Source organism: Elaeis guineensis, chromosome 2 (genome assembly GCF_000442705.2).
Source record: "Elaeis guineensis isolate ETL-2024a chromosome 2, EG11, whole genome shotgun sequence".
NCBI lineage: Eukaryota > Viridiplantae > Streptophyta > Magnoliopsida > Arecales > Arecaceae > Elaeis > Elaeis guineensis.
Window position 1 is genome coordinate 80436935 of NC_025994.2, and position 21219 is coordinate 80458153.

At 38.4% G+C, this 21219-nt stretch overlaps 2 protein-coding genes across 4 annotated transcripts; one reads left to right on the forward strand and one right to left on the reverse strand.

Annotated features, from left to right (window-relative positions):
• On the forward strand, nucleotides 1-9087 carry LOC105056929 (transcription initiation factor TFIID subunit 8). 2 transcript variants are annotated; one of them, XM_010939320.4, is made up of 3 exons: nucleotides 1-306; nucleotides 421-1698; nucleotides 8121-9087. In XM_010939320.4, exon 2 carries the CDS (start codon nucleotides 503-505, stop codon nucleotides 1589-1591), a length of 1089 nt encoding a protein of 362 aa, XP_010937622.1. In that variant the 5' UTR covers nucleotides 1-306; nucleotides 421-502; the 3' UTR covers nucleotides 1592-1698; nucleotides 8121-9087. The 2 variants fall into 2 exon arrangements, with proteins under 2 accessions (XP_010937622.1, XP_073108043.1); XM_073251942.1 differs by having other exon boundaries at nucleotides 1-1698.
• Nucleotides 9088-13287: 4200 nt separating this feature from the next.
• On the reverse strand, nucleotides 13288-20919 carry LOC105056943 (protein LONGIFOLIA 1). Of its 2 annotated transcripts, none has more exons than XM_073251944.1 (5): nucleotides 19920-20919; nucleotides 18867-18934; nucleotides 16550-18781; nucleotides 15927-16080; nucleotides 13288-14229 (listed from the first exon to the last, which is right to left on the reverse strand). In XM_073251944.1, the coding sequence occupies exons 1-5, from the start codon at nucleotides 20071-20073 to the stop codon at nucleotides 13400-13402; spliced, it is 3438 nt and encodes a 1145-aa protein (XP_073108045.1). In that variant the 5' UTR covers nucleotides 20074-20919; the 3' UTR covers nucleotides 13288-13399. The 2 variants fall into 2 exon arrangements, with proteins under 2 accessions (XP_073108045.1, XP_010937633.1); XM_010939331.4 differs by having other exon boundaries at nucleotides 16565-18781; nucleotides 19920-20917.
• Nucleotides 20920-21219: the final 300 nt, after the last annotated feature.

Sequence of the window (21219 nt, forward strand, 5' to 3'; positions counted from 1 at the left end):
GAAAAAAACAACCCCTCTTCGCTCGACCCCTTCCCGTCTATAAATAATTTCCCCCCCTCGTCCATCCTTCTTCGATCTTCTCTCTCCGAGCTAGGGTTTTCGGAATTTTTCAAATTTTCCCCTCCAAAATTCCTAACGGACGACCAAACGCTAGATTTTCCTTCTATTTCTCGATCTCTTTGCCACGAACCCTAGATTTTTTTTCCCCTCTTCCAGAGCTCAATTGAGCTCCAAGGCTTCCGTCCTCTTCGATTTCCAGCTGCCGAGATCCAGGGCGGAACCGATTTGTCTCCGCGCTAACCAACGGTGAGTCTTCGAGCAGTCCCAAGCTCGCCCAGCCTCTCCTCTCTCGCTCCCGTTTCAAATGCTGTTGAAATCTAGGGTTTTCCCAACGTTTCTCTCTCTACACGCGTGTTTCAGATCGGGAGTGTTTTTGAGTTCTGAGATCGCTGTTGAAGCTAGTGAAGCTCTGGATTCGGGACCGATGATAGATTAGTTGAATATGAGCGATGGAGGCAGGGAAAGTGGAACGGACAACCAGACCAGCTCGAAGAAGAGTAAGGTATCCGGAGGTGATGAGTTTGGCCGTGCCATTGCCAAGATCGCCGTGACTCAGATTTGTGGGTCGACTGGGTTCCATAGCTCCCATCCCTCTGCACTTGATGCTCTCGCAGATGTGGCGATCCGGTACATATCTGATCTAGGCAAAGCTGCAAACTTTTATGCTAATTTGTCTGGGAGGACGAGTAGCAATGTGTTTGATGTCATTCAGGGGCTGGAGGATTTGGGTTTGTCGCAAGGGTTTTCTGGTGCATCCGACATACACCGTTGCCTGGCAAGTTCAGGTGTTGTTCGAGAGATCGGCCAGTTTGTGAACACGGCTGAGGAGGTACCATTTGCTTGGCCTGTTCCCAGATTCCCGATTGCTCGGATTCCCAAGCAGACTTCTAGCTTTGCTCAGATCGGGGAGGCTCCTGCAGGGAACCACATACCCAATTGGCTGCCGGCATTCCCTGATCCACATACTTATATCCACACGCCAGTTTGGAACGAGAGGGCTACGGACCTCCGGACAGATAAAATTGAACAAGCAAGGCAACGACGAAAGGCTGAGAGGTCTTTGCTAAGCTTACAGCAGCGGCTTGCTTGCAATGCTACAGCTGAGTTTATGCCTGCCATTGATGGTGATGCCGGGAAGGGGAAGGAGATTGTTACTAACAACCCTTTCCTCGCCCCACCTTTGCCATATGGGGAAAAAGAAGTGTCTGAAATTGTTATGCCAAAGGTGGATGCCGATGAGAAGAAGTTGTCAGTGCTTGAGACTTTTGCACCTGCCATTGAGGCAGCAAAGAATGGATCTTTAACTTCATTGATTAGTGAGGAAAGGGTTCTTCCCAGTGAAAGGCCCATGGTGCATTTCAAGTTCGGAATTCACAGCAAATCCATTGTGGCGCCATTGTCTTCGAAAGCTCAGAATGCTAAAACGGATTCCTGGTTCCTCAGGGATGATGAGAAGGATGACAAGAAGCGGAGAGCAGAGATGATCCTTAAAGAAGCTATGGAAAACCCGCAGGAACTTGCTCAGTTGTAAAGTTACATTGTAGATGTGGAGTTCTGTCACTGTTGGCATGGTGTATCAAGATGGGTGGAAATGCTATCTCGGGTTTCTGATGGTTTGATCCACACGAGAAACTTGAGGTATGTGAAACCGCTCCATGAGGCAATAACCTTTGTCAACAATTATTTTTATAAAGATTTTTCTCTTTCTGAAAAGCGTAGAGTAACCGTTTCTTAACATGCTGAGATGACTGATAGACATAATCGCTCCAACATTTTTTTTTAAATAATTTCAGTTTCAACACCAAATTGTAGGGAGCAAGAATGAGTCATCTGTGTCCCCATTAAGTAAAGCATGATAATAAGTGAACACTGATCGTGCAATATGGTATATTCGGAATCAAAACTATTAGTCTGAACCAGGGGGAATCCTTTTGTTTTAGATTAAAAAAAGTTTATCTTTGCATATTCTTTTACTCGTGATATTATATTTACATGGTTCCTCATGCTTTTGCTAGTTTAAATGGTCGATATAATTTCTTATCTGCTTAAAATTATGGCAAGTCCTTGCCTGTAATGCTTTCTCATCATTATATTCAAACCTGATCCAGCTCTTTTTTTCCTTCCAAATATACTCCCTTGATATTTCTCTCCTTCCTATCCTTTTTTCCAGGTTTATTGAAGTTATACTATCTTGTTGAACTATGGTGGGTATGGATGTTCTTGTTATAATTTACAGTACAGCCAAACAACACAACTACAATTATGTATATGTTATGACTAACATAATGATTATATAATGGTCATTATTGAATCTTTGCAAGATAAAATTTTATTTGTTTTAATATGTTTTATTAGTATACCCAGCTTTTAATGCAAGAAATTTATATACTATAAACAGTGGTTTTTGCTGAATATAATTATTATTGTTCTTATGATCTGTTATTGTCCAGGCCACTATAATATCTATTTTTTCAACAAAATTCGTCCAAAGATTGAAATGTGCAAATAGAAGTTGTTACATCCATCATAGAGAGTCAGCAACTCTAGGGGCCTATTATGCTAAGATAATGGCCACTAGCTGTGCCTACTCTGTATAGGATAGAAACATGCAATTATTCATTGACTGATACCTCCTTCCCTTCATATCACAAGCATTAAACTGCTCCAACATCTTTTTTTGATAGTCAGTCAATTTAAAACCCTCTTTCTTAAAACTATTAGCAGTCGATGTGTGATATATTGGATTGCTTCTGCCTTCATTATGGACTGATGAATTTTTCTTTTGTCAGTTTATGTTCAGTTATTATCAAAATCTTATGCAATAGATCTTCTTGCAACTAAGTTAAGATGCTCCAGTATGCTCTTGCCATTGAGCAATTTTTTTTTGCCATTCTTTGCATAAAAGAGACTTGAGTTAAAGTTTGTCTCCCATAAACCACCCACTTTCATCTTCCCATTCTCTAGTATCATTTTTTTTAAAATTTTTTTATTAATCCTTGACAATTTATATAAACTCATAGTAAGGAATTACTTATGTCTTGTTTGATTGCTAATGGAAGGAGGGAAGAAACTATCCAACTGAGAAAATGAAAAGGAGAAGAAAAAATAATTGACAATTAATAATCCTTTTAGGCATGTTTATGCACGTATATCCCTTAAAATTCTTTCACTTATGTATTTATCTTTTGAAAACTAGATGCTTCAAGCCCAAAATTTTTGCATGTATGGCTTTCCCATCATTTTTCTTCCATGTTGACCATTGAAACCTTTTATTTGGCTGCGTTAAAATAACTAAGCTTGTCCATGGCCTGTTATGCACTTAACTGCATATGTTTTTTTGAAATTTTAAGCTGATTATCGAAAGCTTTGTGCTAGTAATTTATATGTACTTTCCGATTTTGATGAATTGAAGGAATTCAGCTCTTTTTGAAGAGTATGTGTGCAGAAATCCTTCAAAGGATAAAATGGTAAGATGATAATGTTACTCCTCATCTGGAGGATGCCATCTAATAGCATGTGTGTGCACAATTTTCAATTATTAGAGTGGCGTATATGCAGATTTAGATTTTTGGAGGGGCTTATGTGTAATTTTAACAATTCTAGAGGGGCACCTATGCAAGTTTTAGAATTCTGTAGGGGCATATATGCAAGTTTTAGAATTATGGAATAATATGTTGAATGCACTTAAAGAAAGGTAAATAAGCGAATAAGCATTTCTTGAAAAGTATATGCGGAAGATTATCTTTTCTTTATCATTTTTTGGGGTAAAGGAGAGAGATCATTGGAGAAAGGTTCAGTGGTTGTAGCTATGACCGTAATGGCAACATTAGTGGCAATGATAGTGGAAGTGGTAGAGTGGTTGGTGATATTTAGTGGCGGCGGTGATGATTATACGTAGTAGTAACAACATGGTGTTGTGTACAGTATGGTGGAAAAGATGGCAATGCGATGGGTGATGGTGGTGGTATCAATGGTAGTATTAATCGTGGTCCTAACTCTAGCAATGGTGGTTGTCATAAAGTGGCATTGGCAATGGTCATAATGATGATGCTGGTGGGATTGGTGCAATAGCAGCACCAATGTTAACAACAATGTTCGCCGAAGTTTTTGTTCTGGTTTTTTCCAAAATCACACCCTTCTTGAGAAGACTTTTTTGTTCATTGGAGGAAAACAAAGGTCTATACTTGTTTCTTCTTCCCTTCAATCCATCTTTGCTCTATAGCAAAAACATGCAGCATATGATTCTCTTTCAATTTATTTATTCTTTTGTCTTTGGTTGAGCTAAAACACCATGATGTACATTGTTAAGATGATATCATTCAATCTTTTTTCTTTTATAGGAAAATAGTTGTAGTAGTCATAATAAGTTGTTACTCAATGCCCTTAATTTACCGTGAGTTTTTGTACATCTATGAATTGTAGCAGAATGTTGTTGTTTTATTAGAAAAGAGTCTAGGGTATAGCTTTTCTTCCCTTGAAGGTATATGTACCAATTCTTGATTGTTGATTTGGAATATCATAGACAATGATTGAAGTGTTGTAGGAATTTCAACTAGTTCAGAACCTGAGAATTATGTAGTAAGACTACAAATTGAAATATCCATTTTTTTTTTTTTTTTTTTTTGCATACATGCCCCTGCAAATGTGGCTTATTCCATATTTACCCTTTGAAAAAAGAAACTATTTGCATATATACTCCTTAAATCATTCTGTTTTTCCAACAATTACCATTTTGGTAGATTTTTGATCAATAGTGTTTATGAAAGTATCATCCTTTTACATTATTACCCCTGACAAAATTAACATTCAACTGTATTGTAATGAGTTATATATTTTGCATAAATTTTTCAGGGATATTAATGCAAAAGGACAGTAAAGTCATTTTATACTTAAAGCAATTATTTAGTAGTACTGTTAGCAAAAACTCTAACAGGAAGGTATTGGTGCAAAAACAAGATGATTTACAATGTATATATGCAAATTATGATTTTTAAAGGATCAATATGTAATAAGCCTCATTTGCAATGGTATATATGCAACAAAAAAAAAAAAAAAAAACACCTTTCTGAAACTACCTTTCCTTTGGGTAAAATTTTTGTAGGCAAGATGTGAGAACATTGAGATGAACATTTGCAATGGTATATATGCAACAAAAAAAAAAAAAACTTTCTGAAACTACCTTTCCTTTGGGTAAAATTTTTGTAGGCAAGATGTGAGAACATTGAGATGAGCAAAGAATCTATATTCTCATATTTTCCATAATAAAACATGGTTCATTCCATTTCTTGTCTTCTAGTTTCCAAATTTGCTTGGACTATAGTACAATAGTATCGCTTTTAAGTGATTATTGTGCATCTTTGAGACCTAGCTCACCGATGATTGTTTTAAGCTATCATATAAAAGAGAGGTTTGGCCAGAATCAATCTGAAACTGAATGAATGAAATTTTTGGTTTTGGTTAGTCTGAGCAAGTTTCACTCGATTTCAGTCTAGTTCTGATAGTTTGCTGAAACTAATCAATATCGCTATTTTATTTATTTATTTATCTGTTTGTTTAACATGTTAATATGGTTAGTCTTTTCTAACAATAACGTACATTATTCAATCACAATTTATCTAGAGCTTTAATTATCAAATTTGTGTTACTTTTATTTAAGCTCTGTTGTAATGATGGGTAAGCTGCATTTTGAAATACTGACATAAAGTAAGATCTTCTTTATGTGGTTTTTTCCTCCTTCCATGGGTTGTTCAAATGAAATAGAATGACACATGGTTTTATGGTTCTTTTTCTTTTTCTTGTTTTTTAGTTTAGATGGATTCTTAATAAGGAGAATGAAATATTCTTAAATGGGTGTGTTCTTGTTTAAATGGGTTATTCAAATGAAATAAAACAGAATATTTACATGAATTTTCTCTTTGCTAGCTATTAAATGAATAAAATGGTATTAGGCAGATTTTTCCTTGCATAGATGAGTTTAAAATGAAAACTAGTTAAATATATTTAGATGTGCTTTTCCTGCTTAGATTAATTATTAAAATTAAATAGAATGAAATATGCATTGAGAAAATTTTAGCATAATACAAGAACAAGAGTAAATGTGGGAAATTTATAAAAGAAAATTGTAGGTAGAATACAGTAGCCAGGAAATGTTTTAAGAAAACAAAATATGTGTATAGTGAATGGAAAGTTTAGTATAAAGCATTGAGCTTTAATATAGTTCAGTTTCAAACTAGAGTAGGCTCACTACAGAAAAAAGATCCCAAACAGCTTAAAGAATGACAAATGATATGAAATAACTTATCTTGATTTTTTTTGATACTTTCTCTGGTTTTTTTGACCAAAACTCTGAAACTTGGACAGAACTAGGAACTGCTAAAATCATTACTATACCCAGTGGCCCGAAACTGAGTTTTAAAAACCTTGAAGGCATTGAGATGCTTAATGAGGTGGAACTCCTCAAGCTTATGAGTTTTCTGTTAACAAAAAGGAAATATTTAGAGGGGAAAAAGGGGAAGATGTGCTAAGAAAGGCAAGTAAAATATATGACTGTTTCTGCCTGATATTAAATTAAATTTTGCTATAGAAGATTCTGATATTTCATTCTCCAATTAGGCACAATTCTTCAGGTAAATATATGAAGGTGACATGTCTTGGTTTGGTATCAGAATGTTTTGCTGTCTATGTAAAGATTGAAGTGTACAGCAGTAGGTCCCACCTTTGGTTTTGCACAAGTTTATGCAGATATAGAAATACCCTTCCCTTCATCATTGATATAATTATAGTATAACATGAAAAGACAAAGTCAAGCTTGAGGCATGTTCCCTAAATGAGCTCGTATCTATCAGGTGAATGCCTCACTTTATGTAGTGTTGCCAAAGTGCTTGAAAAGAAGGCATTTAGCATGTTCCCTAAATGAGTTCGTATCTATCAGGTGAATGCCTCACTTTATGTAGTGTTGCCAAAGTGCTTGAAAAGAAGGCATTTACCAGGAGTATTATGTGACATGTTATGAGCCTCCCACATATGTTTTCGGACAACGATTCATGGTTAATGAGAAATGTGAACAGATTCCCTGGAAGCATTCGTTCAAGGGGATTGTCCCATTTATCACTAATGATATGTCCTGTTCTGATAGGTTAATTAACCATCTTAGTCATCAATTACCTTAGTTAATTTGCTCCCTCCCTAAAATATTGTAAAATTTCTCCATCAATCACCAACCTCTGTGAGTCACTTTTGTTTCTTTTTCAACTTCTTATGTAAATATTTGTTCAGTGAAATTGTTAATTAGAAAATATTAGGGCATATAAATTGTTGTAGAAAAATAGATTGACCTCCAATCGGTTGTTGGCACGTCATTTGAATGAATAAAGGCATTACCCCTAATGAATGCCCTCAGGCTAATGGGACCTCAATTAATTTATAGTGGAGTCATTTTGTTGGATATAATGGAATTAGCATTGAATGTGGTATTGTTTAATGCATGTAAAACTTGGTGGAACATGGTGTCTCACTTGAACTTCCTATTCTGTACTACTGCATTGAAATATTCTACTGGAAATCAGAGACCCATCAAAATTTTCAGTTACTATAATGAAGCCTAGCTTATATTAAAAATGCAAGTCTCATGACTTATATGTTGATAAGTATGTGTCTCTTCCTGCTTTGTGTTAATAAGTCTGCATCTCTTCCTGCTTCATGTGTCAAGTGTTTCACATTATACAGAATGGTGTTTCAAATATGCTGAGTTCATGGTGCTGCTGCTTTTGCCACTGCCTTTATTTATGTTTATTTCATTTAATCTCTAGACCAAAGTGGAGAGAACCATGAATAGTCACCTTTTGTTGGCACCTTTTATCTTCTCCTCTTTCTCAATGTACCATGGTATAAACAGAAATCATAATTCTGTAGAACTTAGGACCACAACTAAGAGAGTATATTGGATGTCTCAAGCATTTGATTATGTGCAGGTTTATGTGTATCTAGTATTTGGTTCAACCAGTTGTCAGCCATATTTGGGAATGAAAATGTGTTTCTTATCTTTCTTGTAATAATTGCAGGTCACATCTTTCTGATACAACATCGTTCAACTTGCAAAAAACTCTGCTTCCTTATATGGGCAGATTGGGAATTTGGGATTGAAGCTTCTCTCGCCAAAGTCAGAGATCAGTAAATATGGCTTGAATGTCTCAACAAGTTTCCCCTTTGGTAAGGACCATCATAACAGGCAGTCATATGGCAGCTGGAATCAATCTCTCTATATGCCCAGCAAGTTGAGATATGTCTCAACAAAGAAAAAGCCCCAGATTGACTAGCTGTCAGGATAAATCACCCAAAAAGATGCTTTCCTGCATAATCGTAACCATGTAGCTTTGCCAACGTATCTGTGGTTGGTTCTATGAATTCATTACCATACTTTGATGCTCTATATGCTTGGCTGTTTAACATCCATCCTCCACCTTTTCCATCTGGGTTTGGGACCAGATCAGCATCTGTAGCATTTGCAGGAATATCTTAAGAAGATGTTTGGATGATGGTGTCCGCAAGTGGGACTGTCTTTTCCATGATGGATTGCAGAGAGCTGTTCCTCGTGTTAGAGGATGTCTTTAGTGGAGGCTGACAGAAAGGATGAAGGATCATAGCCTCTGAGATAATATGGCATGGTCAACTAGAGGGGCCTGGCACTCAAAGGCAAGACAACTTCTTGCGAGGCTCAGGACTTACCATTATGCATCCAATGTCGAATCGCCGGCAAATGCATTCCAATCATTCAGTTTTGAAGTCATGGACTGCAACCTGATTCATATATTCTTGGTTATTGCTGCATGGACATGATTGATTCAGTAGTGCAGTGAGCGGCTACAAGGCATTAGGATGGAGTTAGTGCACTTGATGATATGTTTGAGTATTCTAGGTTTTTGGCACTATTTTTTAAACATATAATCTGCACCATTATTTTTGGGCCACGTGTACATCAGATTGCTAACCTGAGTTGCTATTGCTAATGAGGATTATAGAATTTTAATATGTTTACTTGTTCATGTGGAGGATAACAGTGTCTGCTAATTTGGTTATACAAGCATGACGTCTGAAAGAGCCCTGCTGGATGTCATTGTGGTTTCAGCTCGACTTTTCTTGCTGGCTTACTGTTTGGACACCAGACGGCATCTCCAATTGGCTGTGTGCGCTCCATGGAGGGTTCTCCGTGCAACATACATCAGTGATCAGTTTTTTGCTGTTCTGATTGTCAATCCAACTTTTACTGCTTTTCTATGGTCCTGGTTGTGGTAATAATATTCAAGATACCGGTATAATGGAGTTGTGGGATCGAGTTAATGGGGAGTCTTTTCATTATGAAGAGGTCTTCTAATTGCCACAAACTTGGATCTTGACGATGGTCATGGGGGTGGTGTGTCATTATATCTTATAAACATTATATGAAAAATAGCTTTTACTTTAGTTAATCAGTTTATAATTCTTACAAATGTTGACTACAGAAGACTGCCTGATATCTCATGTTTGCCCCCCTCCAATGACTCTGGATTATTTGAGGTGCGTAGAATATCAGTAATGGTGGCGTTTGATGACTTATGAGCTGTAGAGCTAGTAAGGTTAATCGATTGATTACGTTATGACCGGGCTGCAGGCAGTATCTCTCCCAATTTGGCAGCTGGTAACGGCTCAGCAGCATTAGTAATCATTGTTATTTCTTTCAGAATGCCTTTGTGGTTTGATAATTTCCTCTCCTTCCCACTTGATAAAGATATCATATCAACCTAAAGCCATATGATCTGATGGTACATCCCAAATGATTAAGGCCTTACAATCTTTACAGTTTCTGGTAACTGGAATTTTGTGGTTATGGTACATCAAACTTTTCTTGTGATAATCCGGTCTGATTTTAAAAAAAAAAATAGAGAGGAAGACTCTCGATCGAAGTCTTCCTCTTTCTCAATTTCGATCAAGAATCGGAGTTCGAGGGCCATTAAAAGATCCTAGGACGAGCTCTATAAGAACCTCCCTCCTCTCCTCTAAGAGTAAATCCATCAATCACCGACGATCGTCGGAGTTTTTCTCCGATTTTTTCGATTGAAGCCGCGGCTCTTCGACCTGTGCTCACCGTGATTTCACGCCGGTGGGGGTCATCGGAGGCTGTGGTAAGACCTCCTTCCTCTTCCTCTCTTCTCTCCCTTCTTTCTCGTGCCTGTGGGCATGATTGCCGACGACAGGTGTCGCCGGATTTTGTCGGAAAAGAAAACCCCTGTCCGGCCTCTTCTTTTTCCTGATTTTCCGGCACCGACGGTCACCACCGACCGCCAGCTCTGGCCCCTCCGAACTCGGGGGAAGATCGCCCTTTGCCGCCAGCCATCGTCGGGCGGGGAATGGCCGTGATCGGCCGGTCAAGGCACGGGGACCTCTAGGTCCCCTGTTTCGGCCCAAGAAGGCCGCGGGAAGAAGGAAAAAGAAAAAAAAGAAAAAGAAAAAAAAAAAGAAAAGAAAAAAAAAAAGAAAAAGAAAAGAAAAGAAAATGCAAAATAGAAAAATAATAAAAAATAAAAAAATAATAAATAAGAGAAAAATTTTCTCTCTCCCCTCTTTCTCCCTCTTTCTCTCTCTTCTCTCTCTTTCTCTCTCTATTTTCTCTCTCTAAAAAGAAAAGAAAAAAAAAAGAAAAGAAATATATATATATAATAATAATAATAATAATAAATACATGTGAGAGAAAGTTTCTCTCATCTCTCTCTTAAGTCTTTCTCTAGAATTGAACTTTCTCTCTCTACATTCTCTCTCCATTTTCTCTCTCTAGATTTTCTCCCTATTTTCTCTCTCTAGACCCTTTTATCTTTTTTTATGGATTTTGTCTCTCTAGGGTCATTCTCTCTCTCTGATTGCATCACAGATCCTAGGATAAACTTGAGATGAAAATATGATGATCTGAGATTGCTCCGAAATTCGTGCAGTAGATTAGATCCCAATCCGATCCTTCTTTGAAATTGATAACATTGATCATGGTTAATCCATATTAAATCACCTTGATATAACCTCTGATGATCTCAATCATGATTGCCACTTTTGAAGGATACGAAGATTCTCTCTCACTTTCTTTCTCTACTTTCTCTCTCATGATTGACTTTCTCTCTCTAAGAAGGTCTATGAATCCTGTATCGAGTCATGCCTTCATCTTTTAGGGGTTCATATTGACTCTAACAAGATGATCCGAAATTGCTTTGATATTCGTGCTGTATGTCAACCTCATCTGATCGTATCAAAGATCTTTCAAATTTATTATTAAAGAACCCTATTGATTGATCTTGACTTGAATTCGATCTGTCCTTCACGATTTCTTGATCAAGTCACTTGAATCTGACCCTCAGATAAGAGATCCTGACTTGCCCTGGTATCTGGATGGTCCGACACATCCGAACAACAGTCCTCTTTCCTTATGATTTAATCTTATTATATTTATGGAATAGAAATTGATAATGATTTGATATTTTAAATAGGATTAGCTGATTCTTCTAACGAAGTTTGAAGATCTAAGATGAACAAGGTAAGTAGATCTTATGCTCCTTATTTATTTTTAAATGATCATATTTTTATGCAAAGAATTGCTATTGATGAAATCATAATTTTTCATAAAATAAGGATCGGCATATGTGATATGAAAAAGCATGTTTTATTATGAGCATTGATTTCATGAATATGTCTTATGAAAATAGCATGATTATGAAGCATGAATTTCATTATTTTTTCATCTATGTATATGTATGCTTTAAGAAAAAGATATAATGATTTCAAAGGCTCTCAGATGGCTATGAATGAATCCCTTCGGGAAAGTTGACATCCGGAGCTAGCATCCACACGAAACATGGTCCTGCCAGCGGGTATAAAGTTGGCACATGAATTAAGAACTCTGTCGATTAAGAAACATGGCCCTGTCATGGGTATAATAGTGACCTTAGCACGAATATCTGTGAGCAATGTTTTGAAACATGACATGAATACATGATGAAAATGATTTACGATTCATGATTATGAAATATACATAATTTATACATGCATGATGAATTTATAACTTATTTTGTTATATGCTCTATGAAATACTTTATTTTGTATTACCTGCTATTTTCTAAACATTGCATTATCATGAAAAACTTATGTTTGATCCGATAAGGAAGCGTAAGTTCTACTTACTAGGCTAGTGTAGCTCATATTCTTTTTGTTTTCTTTTTAAAGAGAGAAAATAGAGAGAGAAGAGAGAGAAAGAGGGAGAAAGAGGGGAGAGAGAAAATTTTTCTCTTATTTATTTATTTTTTTTTTCTATTTTACATTTTCTTTTCTTTTCTTTTCTTTTCTTTTTTTCTTTTTTTTTTTCTTTTTCTTTTCTTTTTCTTTTTCCTTCTTCCCGCGGCCTTCTTGGGCCGAAACAGGGGACCTAGAGGTCCCCGTGCCTTGACCGACCGATCACGGCCCTTCCCCGCCCGACGGTGGCCGGCGGCAAGGGGCGATCTTCCCTCGAGTTCGGAGGGGCCAGAGCCGGCGGTCGGTGGTGACCGTCGATGCTGGAAAATTAGGAAAAAGAAGAGGCCGGACAGGGGTTTTCTTTTCCGATAAAATCCGATGACACCTGTCGCCGGCAATCGTGCCCACAGGTATGGAAAAGAAGGGAGAGAAGAGAGGAAGAGGAAGGAGGCCTCACCACAGCCTCCGATGACCCCCACCGGCGTGAAATCGCGGTGAGCACAGGTCAAGGGGCCGCGGCTTCAATCGAAAAAATCGGAGAAAAACTCCGGCGATCGTCGGTGATTGATGGGTCTACTCTTAGAGGAGAGGAGGGGGTTCTTATAGAGCTCGTCTTAAGATCTTTTAATGGCCCTAGGACTCCGATTCTTGATCGAAATCGGGAAAGAGGAAGACTCCGATCGGGAGTCTTCCTCTCCATTTTTTTTTTTTTTTTAAATGGGTTTTGTGGGCTTTTTGGCCCATCAGGCCGGATTATCACATTTCTAGTCTGACGGCCGGAATCCACGGCAAAGCTCATTCACATGCGATTTCTGTCCCGGGTAAGTGCGAAACGTGAAGCTGATAACAACACAAAAACAATGTATGTTCACCTCACTTTTGTGTAAGGATTGTGATCTTATAATTCTTATGGCTTGATTCTATATGTCCTTGGTATAATGCTTAAAGATTTTGAACAAGATAATCTGTACAATACATGGATAGGAAAAGTTGTTCCCTTTGTGAATATTATACTCTCAGAAAGCAAGGCAAGGGAAAAAGAAAAAAAAGAAAAAGAAAAAGAAAATCATAGCAGAAGATTTTTAGACTCTTTTGTTTACTTGGGAAATAGTTGCCTGCGCCACCTGCTTGCCTTTGTTTGCACACCAGATGCACCTTCCCCACTAACAACCTCATCAATTAGGTCCTTGAAGATCAATCTTTCAATCTCCAACACCATATCTGGCACTTCTGTACTGAACTCGTACCATCCTTTCGATTGCCGCAGCACATCTTGACCTGATATCAAATTAGTATCATCATTGCAGCAGTCACGGATTGAGGTATCAGCTTTGAGTTGCTCAACCTCCGAACACAATTCTCTTAGCAGTTGCTGACCACTAGGAAACCTGCCAGCAAGTTTCATCGCTCGAAGCATCAGGTAGGGTTGAGCACCGGGACTAGTTAGCTCCAGCTTCTGAATTAGTAGTTCATTTACCACATCAAACAAGAGCTTCCGATGAATCTTCTCCCTCTCAGGTTTAGGCCTGGGAGCGTTTTCATGAATGCCGTTGAGTTTGGTTACCATGCTGGACTTTGTTTGCTCCAGGACAAGGAACAAATCAGGGTTGATTGGGTGGCCTGAAGGATGGAGCTGAATAGGCATTGGACCCATGGTTCCGCAGTTGATGTCTTTCATTAGAAGGCCTGAAGCCAGCAGTATCTCAGACACATACCGATGGTCCGGACTTTGAGTTTCACAGAGCAATGCAATATGATCGGTGGCTGGAACTTCATCATCAGTTGAACTCAACTGTCTCAGCTTCTGAACCAGGTTCTTAATGTTTTCCAGCTTCTTGTGATTGAATTTCGAGCCTGAATTGGGTGATGAGCTGTCCGGCAATGGCTTTGGACTCCAGCGATGTTCTGAAGGATCAATCTCATCACCTATTCATCAACACAAGAAAAGAATATAATGCCCATTCTCTTGTCCAAGTGCCAGTTTATTTGGTAGCAGATCTACATAGGCAAAGCATGTAAATCTTGGTATACATATATGCATGTACTCGCAAATTTATCACATCAGTAAATCAAAAAAAACTAGCATTCTGGATACATGTGGTATGTCCATAGGTCTATATTACTACTTACGTGATCCTTGATATGCATCCTTTTGATTATATGGTATAACTATTCTATATATACACATTGTTGTATGTATGCAAGCATGTTCTACAATTTTATCACATGGGTAATCCAAAAGTCAGGCCTCCGTGGCTATCTTCAGTAGTTCATACAACATTACCACTTGTGTTAAAGATTACATGCATAGTGTCCATCTGTAAATATCAAAAGATGAGATGCGCAAGTAGTAACAATGTACTAATTGTGACCTATGTGTACAGTTATGTTAGCCCACAATGTTGTTACCACATGATACATATTTCACAAGCTTATTGAGTAGGCCACGCTATTTTTTGCTTTCACATATTGCTCGAGACATCCAGCTCAGAGACAGCTGGGAGTGTCTTCTCTTTAAACAGCAGTTATAGACAGCCTCCTTGAATTGATCCATGTGTCATCCCAAGATGCGGGACCTTCTAATCACAACTACTGCAATGTGCAATATAAATTGCATGCTTCTGTTCAATGAACTCATCACATGGATGTCAGAAGCTGGCCTGTTTGAAACTGTGGGAGGTGTTCTTTTGGTAATAATAAGAAGGTCTTGTGGGTGTTAAATGACGTAGGACCGGGTACCTACCCGGCATGTCTTGCTACATGTCAATTATCTGCTCATCCTTTTACTGACAACAGCTGACAGGTAATAGTGCCTGTCCTTCGAAATACAGTAAGAAAATGGAGGCCTCTGAGGGAAGCTGTAGGAAGGGTTTACTTGCTTTGTGGTACCTCATTTGTTGCTGGAGTCTTGTTCTATCCTTTTGTGTGCATGAGCTACTAATGGATGTCTGTCCATCTAGTGGGCAAAGTATATGCTGAATCCAGTACTCGTTCGAGGTTCTATTAGCCCTACAGTTACCTTTTATAGATGCCCATTCACATAAAGCATTTGGCTTCTCTTGAAAATTTTGCTTAACCTCTGGAGTTCCATAAGTTGGTTAATTAAGATCTTAAGCCATTTGTGAAGCAGCACTATGTCAAGCCTACTTGTCTTGCTCCTTTAGTCATATATGGAGAACTCAGGGAGAGAGCTAAATGAGCCTGCTAATTGCTTGCTGCAGAGCAGGTACTACGTCGGAACGAAGTGAGTGAACCCTAAGTCAAATGTTAAATTATATAATTAGTCTAATCTACTCTGCAAGATGAATTCAGAATATACTATATCAGAGTTTCATCAATTTTACTACCAACTTGATGAACCTTAAGAATCCCTCATCCGAAAATGAGTCAAAAATAGATGAGCAAACTTCCTCAGAAAAATATATGAGAGAACTATAGCCTATTTCGCTTCCTGGTAACAGTATTTTACCATAATGAAAGATTGCCAGCCATTGTTTCATATAAGGCAAAAAAAGCATACATTGTCACCATATCTAAATGAAGAACTTCGCAAATTATTATCCTTCTTGTTGCAATGAAGAAAAAAAGTAAGCAAAAAAACAGTACAGAAACCATCTCCTTACCTTTGAATACACTTGGAGCTTTGCTGACAGGAGAGGGTGGCATGTCATCCTGATAAAATGAAGCATCTAGAACAGAGATTGGACTTGGGTGTTCAGGAGCAACAGTTGCAAGCTCCACGGCTGAAACATCTTCATTCAGACTACATGAGGACATCTGAAGCAGACAGAAAATGAAAAAAACAAAACTGATCAACCATGTGACACATTTGTAAATAATTGAGGACAAGGAGTTATTTGCAAACAAAACTTAAGTTTGGAAAAATCAAATCATTTTATCAATAGATAGAAGGTCCTTTGTGACTTTAATTTCTTTATGGAAGTAAAAGAGAAATGAAACTGATGGATTACTGAGACTCCAATATTCAAATATATAGTCTGGAAATGAAATTTTGCATCACAATTTAATTCAAGACAGTGAAAAGCATAGAGACCAGTTGAGGAAGACAATCATAGCCATGACTCATGTACTTATTATCCATGTGAATAAAATTTTAGAATTTCAGAAATAATCAAATCTGCATTTATTCAAAAATAATTAAATTTTAGAATATTTTTTGGCATTATAGATTTTTTTTAAGTGTAAACATTGTAGAATTTAATCACAAGAAGGATTAGGGTCTAACCTGTGATGCACGTACCTTCTGTTTTATGACTGAAGATGTGCTATTGGCAGCCCTTCTTGATGGACTCCAGCTTCCCTGCTGTAAGCAACGAAGGCCCATCTCTGCACTATCAGCGCTTGTTACTTCTATATCATCCTGTGATACCAAGCTTTTGTTCATCTCTGACCTTAGAGAGATCTCATCACCTGGGTGACTCAGACTCCTTGTTCCACTGCTTACATCACTCAACTGGTCATCATTCTGCTGTGCTTGTGCTGGTCTTTGTCTAAGTCTGCCTCTTGGAGAAACTGATTCCAAAGTCTGTCTGTTGGTAGAATTCCTTCGGGGCTTATTTGATTCAGAAGAAGGAATAGGCAGACGTGATTTCTTCTCTGTTTCAATCTTTCTTTGCTGTAGTCTTGGGCTAAGAGAGCCTGAAGTTTTAACTGAGCTTCCACTATTTTCCCTTGGTGAATGCTGACGCCTATACGAGCACTGCTCCATCTGTAAATGAGTTTTCTGTATACTAATTTCTTCGGTCCTGTTAGTAGATTTCTTATATTCCCTGGTGCTGGCCTTAGGAGTTTGTTCTTTGGCCATCCTGTTGTTTGTGGAAGTCTTCTTTCTATGCATGGAATCACTAGTATGCAGCTTTCGAAGACCAGACAAGCTTTCCAAAGGAATAACTGAAGAAGCTGAAACACTTGATTTGCTGACAGATTTTGCAGGCTTCATGATCACGATAGGAGACTCGAAAGCTCTTGGAGTATTGCTTCCTTTCATGAATGTGGGTACTGAAGGAGTGTTATGTGGGTTTCGAGCATCAGTTGATCTGAAATTCTGATCATTACCAGTTGGAGGTTGGTCACTGTAGTTCTTACAAACTGATAAATGCTGATCTTCACTTTTGTTGGTTTCTAAGAGCCCTTTTGCTTGCATTGCATCAAATATCTGTTTAAGAGCCCTGAAATCCTTATTGGATTGCTGGAAATCGAGTTCCTTTAACTTTTTCTCTATGTCACTATAAAATGACTCAGGATGCTGCTTCAACTGAGCTCCCCGGTGGCCAAATGTTGTTTTCTTGGGAATTTGGATTCTTTCCTGCTGTCTCCAAGGTGCAGTTTCAATCGGGAGCCTTGCATTTGAAACTGGTTTCATGACAGGATCAGAGTTTTTCAACTGTTGCATAGCAGGATCTTTGAGGGAGCTCTTTGGGGAGTGTAAGAGGTGATCCTTCCTGCTGTCTTGACTTCCTCGAGATGCCTTAGTTATGAGATTCCTATTCCTTTGTCCATTGAGAGGATCTTTGTCTTTGCTTGCATAGGTTTCTGTCAGATCAGCTGGTTTCTGACTAGCCAAGCCCAAGTGGGGCATTGCTTCCAGTCCCATGAGCTTCGCAACGACACTGGTAGGGCGCTTGTGACCTCCCCATTCTTGCTGAAAATTAGGTGTAGGTACTCCTTGGTTGATACTACTTGTGTCTGAATCCTTTAGAATTGTGTGTGGCTTAAAGCCAAAGTAAGAACTTCTTAGAGAGCCTTCCCTGCTATCTAAGGATAGCCTAGGAAGCTCTCTGAGTTTGGAGGCAGGTTTGCTGACATCTTGAGAATCCAGAGAAGAGCGTGAAATTTCTCTTCCATCATAAGAGAACCGTGGAGCTTCCCTTGATACTGGAAAAAATGAGGTATCATTTGCTTCATGTGATGATCTTGGTGGCTCACTAGCCTCTGAGAAATACCAAGGTGCCTCTTTAAGCTTCACTAGGACTCGAAGGGATTCATTGAGATCAGCAGACAATCTGGATTTTTCATCTACACCAATCACATAAGATCCATGCACTGACTCAGACAGCAGCATAGGCCTCGGGGAGTCTCTATGCTTCAGCTTGTGGTTCTTCACCTCCTCTCTTGTTGAGGTTTTAATGGATAAACCACGAGTTTCTCTGTAGATAGAGTCCTTCACAACATCTTGGAAATCAAGGGACCGGCGATCACGTCGAGCGGATGCATGTGGTGGGTCACTGAGAGGACCAAACTGAACAGGTCTGCTATTGATGTCGGAATGCTTCAACCTGGGTGAATTCTTTGTGGGCTTCTCCAAGAAAGTTCGATCTAGAGACAAAGGCTCTTGTTGAATTGATCCATTACACTCTAGAGAAGAAAATGAGGAGCTTGATGAGGAGGAAAAAGAAGTTCTTGATGACTCCATTGAAGCTTGTTGGTTCTCATTTGAGCTCTTGCTGTGATTTTTCTCCTGAAACGAACAGTTTACATGATTATAAATCATCAAAAATAGCAGAAAAAGAAAACCTGTCATGATATCCAACCGGGAATCTTACCAGAACAATCTGTGGGGAACATGTACTCCGATCTGCTCTCGTATTACCACTGTTTTGAAGGGCATGGCCTACAGAAACATCGTACAATCAATTAGGAGACATAGGCATGTTGAGTAAAACAATACAGAGCCGAATTAAAATAAGTAATCGCAACTCTGTCCAAGCTTAATAAAAGCCAATACATACGTACATACATACATACATATATACATACACATACATCCATACATACATGCATCCATGCATACATCCATACATTCGCATGTGTGTGTGTGTGTGGAGAGAGAGAGAGAGAGAGAGATTAGGATTACTGGGCATTCTTTTGAGAAGGTTAATGTATCATTCCATGAACTATCATTATCTGTACATAATTCATAGAAACAACATATGCTTAACATGAGTCGGTAGGGGGTAGCGTATGGATTATAACAGAGGCACAATTTCCATCACCTTGCTTTTTCAGCACCATTAATTTCTACTACAACTGAACCATAAAAAGCAAAAACTATATAACTTCGGAAGCAAAAAATCCATAAAGAAACACTATTCATCAAGCTGCAAATGAAATATCAACATGCTTGAAATGATGAATTGAGTATTTCCTTCCCATATGGCACATCGATCGTCAAATTGGTCATGAAAGATGAGACATAATTTAATTATCTCAAAGCTACACGCACAGTGCTATAGATGAGAAATAGTAAAAAAACTACGAATAAATAACCAAAAGCAGACAAGAATCAGAAATAAGAAAACAGATATATCTTCATAGGTTTGGTTGCAGAGCCACACTTCCAAGCATAAGACAAAAAATCTTGGAAACACAATCAACCACAAAATCATGAAACTAAATCATAACAAATTCATTTTGACTTTAGAAAATCCCAGCACCTCCATGTAGAACAAGAAACTTTATGAAAAAAATAAAATAAAATGCAGGAAAAGAAAAGTTTGAAGAAACTATGCTTCATAATTCTTTTGGAAATCAGCCAAATGGAAATAAGAAATAAAGCAACCAAGCAAAATCTTTGCTAGAATATGTTGGCTTCGTACCTGAAGCAAACCTCTTATGGTTGTGTCCCCTGAGGCGCCTTCCAGTGAGGAAATGGTGGCGGTCGAACATCTGAAAGATCCCGGTCATGCACCCAATTTGCTTCTGCAACTCCGGGTTTTCGTCGGCAAATGCGTGAAGGAACTTCCCCGACATCTTTTGAAACTTTCTCCAACACCCAAGACCCCAAAAACTCAGAATCCAAATATAATTCCCCACAGAACCCAGAACTCTTCCCAAATAGAAATTCCCAGGGGCAGATAATAGGGTTTGAGAGAAACCTTAAAATCTAACACTGAGGCTTGCTAAAAGTCCCACAATACTGAGGTGGTAACCCCTTCCACATTTCCTCGTAAACCTTCCACCCAATTATCATCCAATCGGTGACACAGAGCTCACAGCTTTCATGGGACCAGAAGCCTCTCACTGCAATTAAAACTCCATTGTAGGATAACAACCTCAGCTTCCTTCCAACTCATATGCAACCAAATCTCATTATACAAAGGTCTCTCCTTTAAAACTTTGAGAGCAGTACAGGAGAAATGATTCCCATGCCAGCCTTATATCAATGATTCAGAATGTAAATAAATAGAAAAACCGAATGCACCAAACCCCTCTCAAGTGTGCAGAGGAAGGTAAAACCAAAACCTTTTTCACCTTCTATGCCTTGCAGCAGTACGCCAATATTAGTAAGAGAGCAGGTTTAGGGAGTACTAATAAATGAGAAGAAGGTGATGCTAAGTGATTTGTTGGTCTACTTATTTCTGTGTCCCTCTTCTTTTGGTCTAGAAAAACAAAAGAGGAAATGTGACATCATCAAATGAATCTAATGATCCTAATGGTTGGGTGGGTGTTGTGTGATCCCAAGGATCCTGAGATTTCTCAATAGGAGGTGGATTTTGGTTGAAGTTTTGGAAGGTATGAAGAGGTCAGAAGGTTTTTGGTATCTTCACACCAGCCCATGTGGATAACAATCCAAGTATTAAGCATGTCTCAAAGTTTCAACTCCTCTGTTCATTTTTTTACATCTAGTTGTTATTTTAGTAAATCTTGGAAGCTATGAACCAAAGCAAACCACTCTTGGAAAACATATCCTCTTGTGCAAGTCATCACACTGGAATGTTATGTTCTCAGCAAAATAGTTTATATTGTGCAAAGGAATTTTACCTCTATTTAATCTCCTATCAATCACAAAAGTTGTTGAGACCCCATACCAAGAAAACCACCGATTGTCCTCTTAAGATGGTGAATTTTTTGAATTAAATATGAAAAAACAGAGAAGACTATATTTTTTCGGCGAAT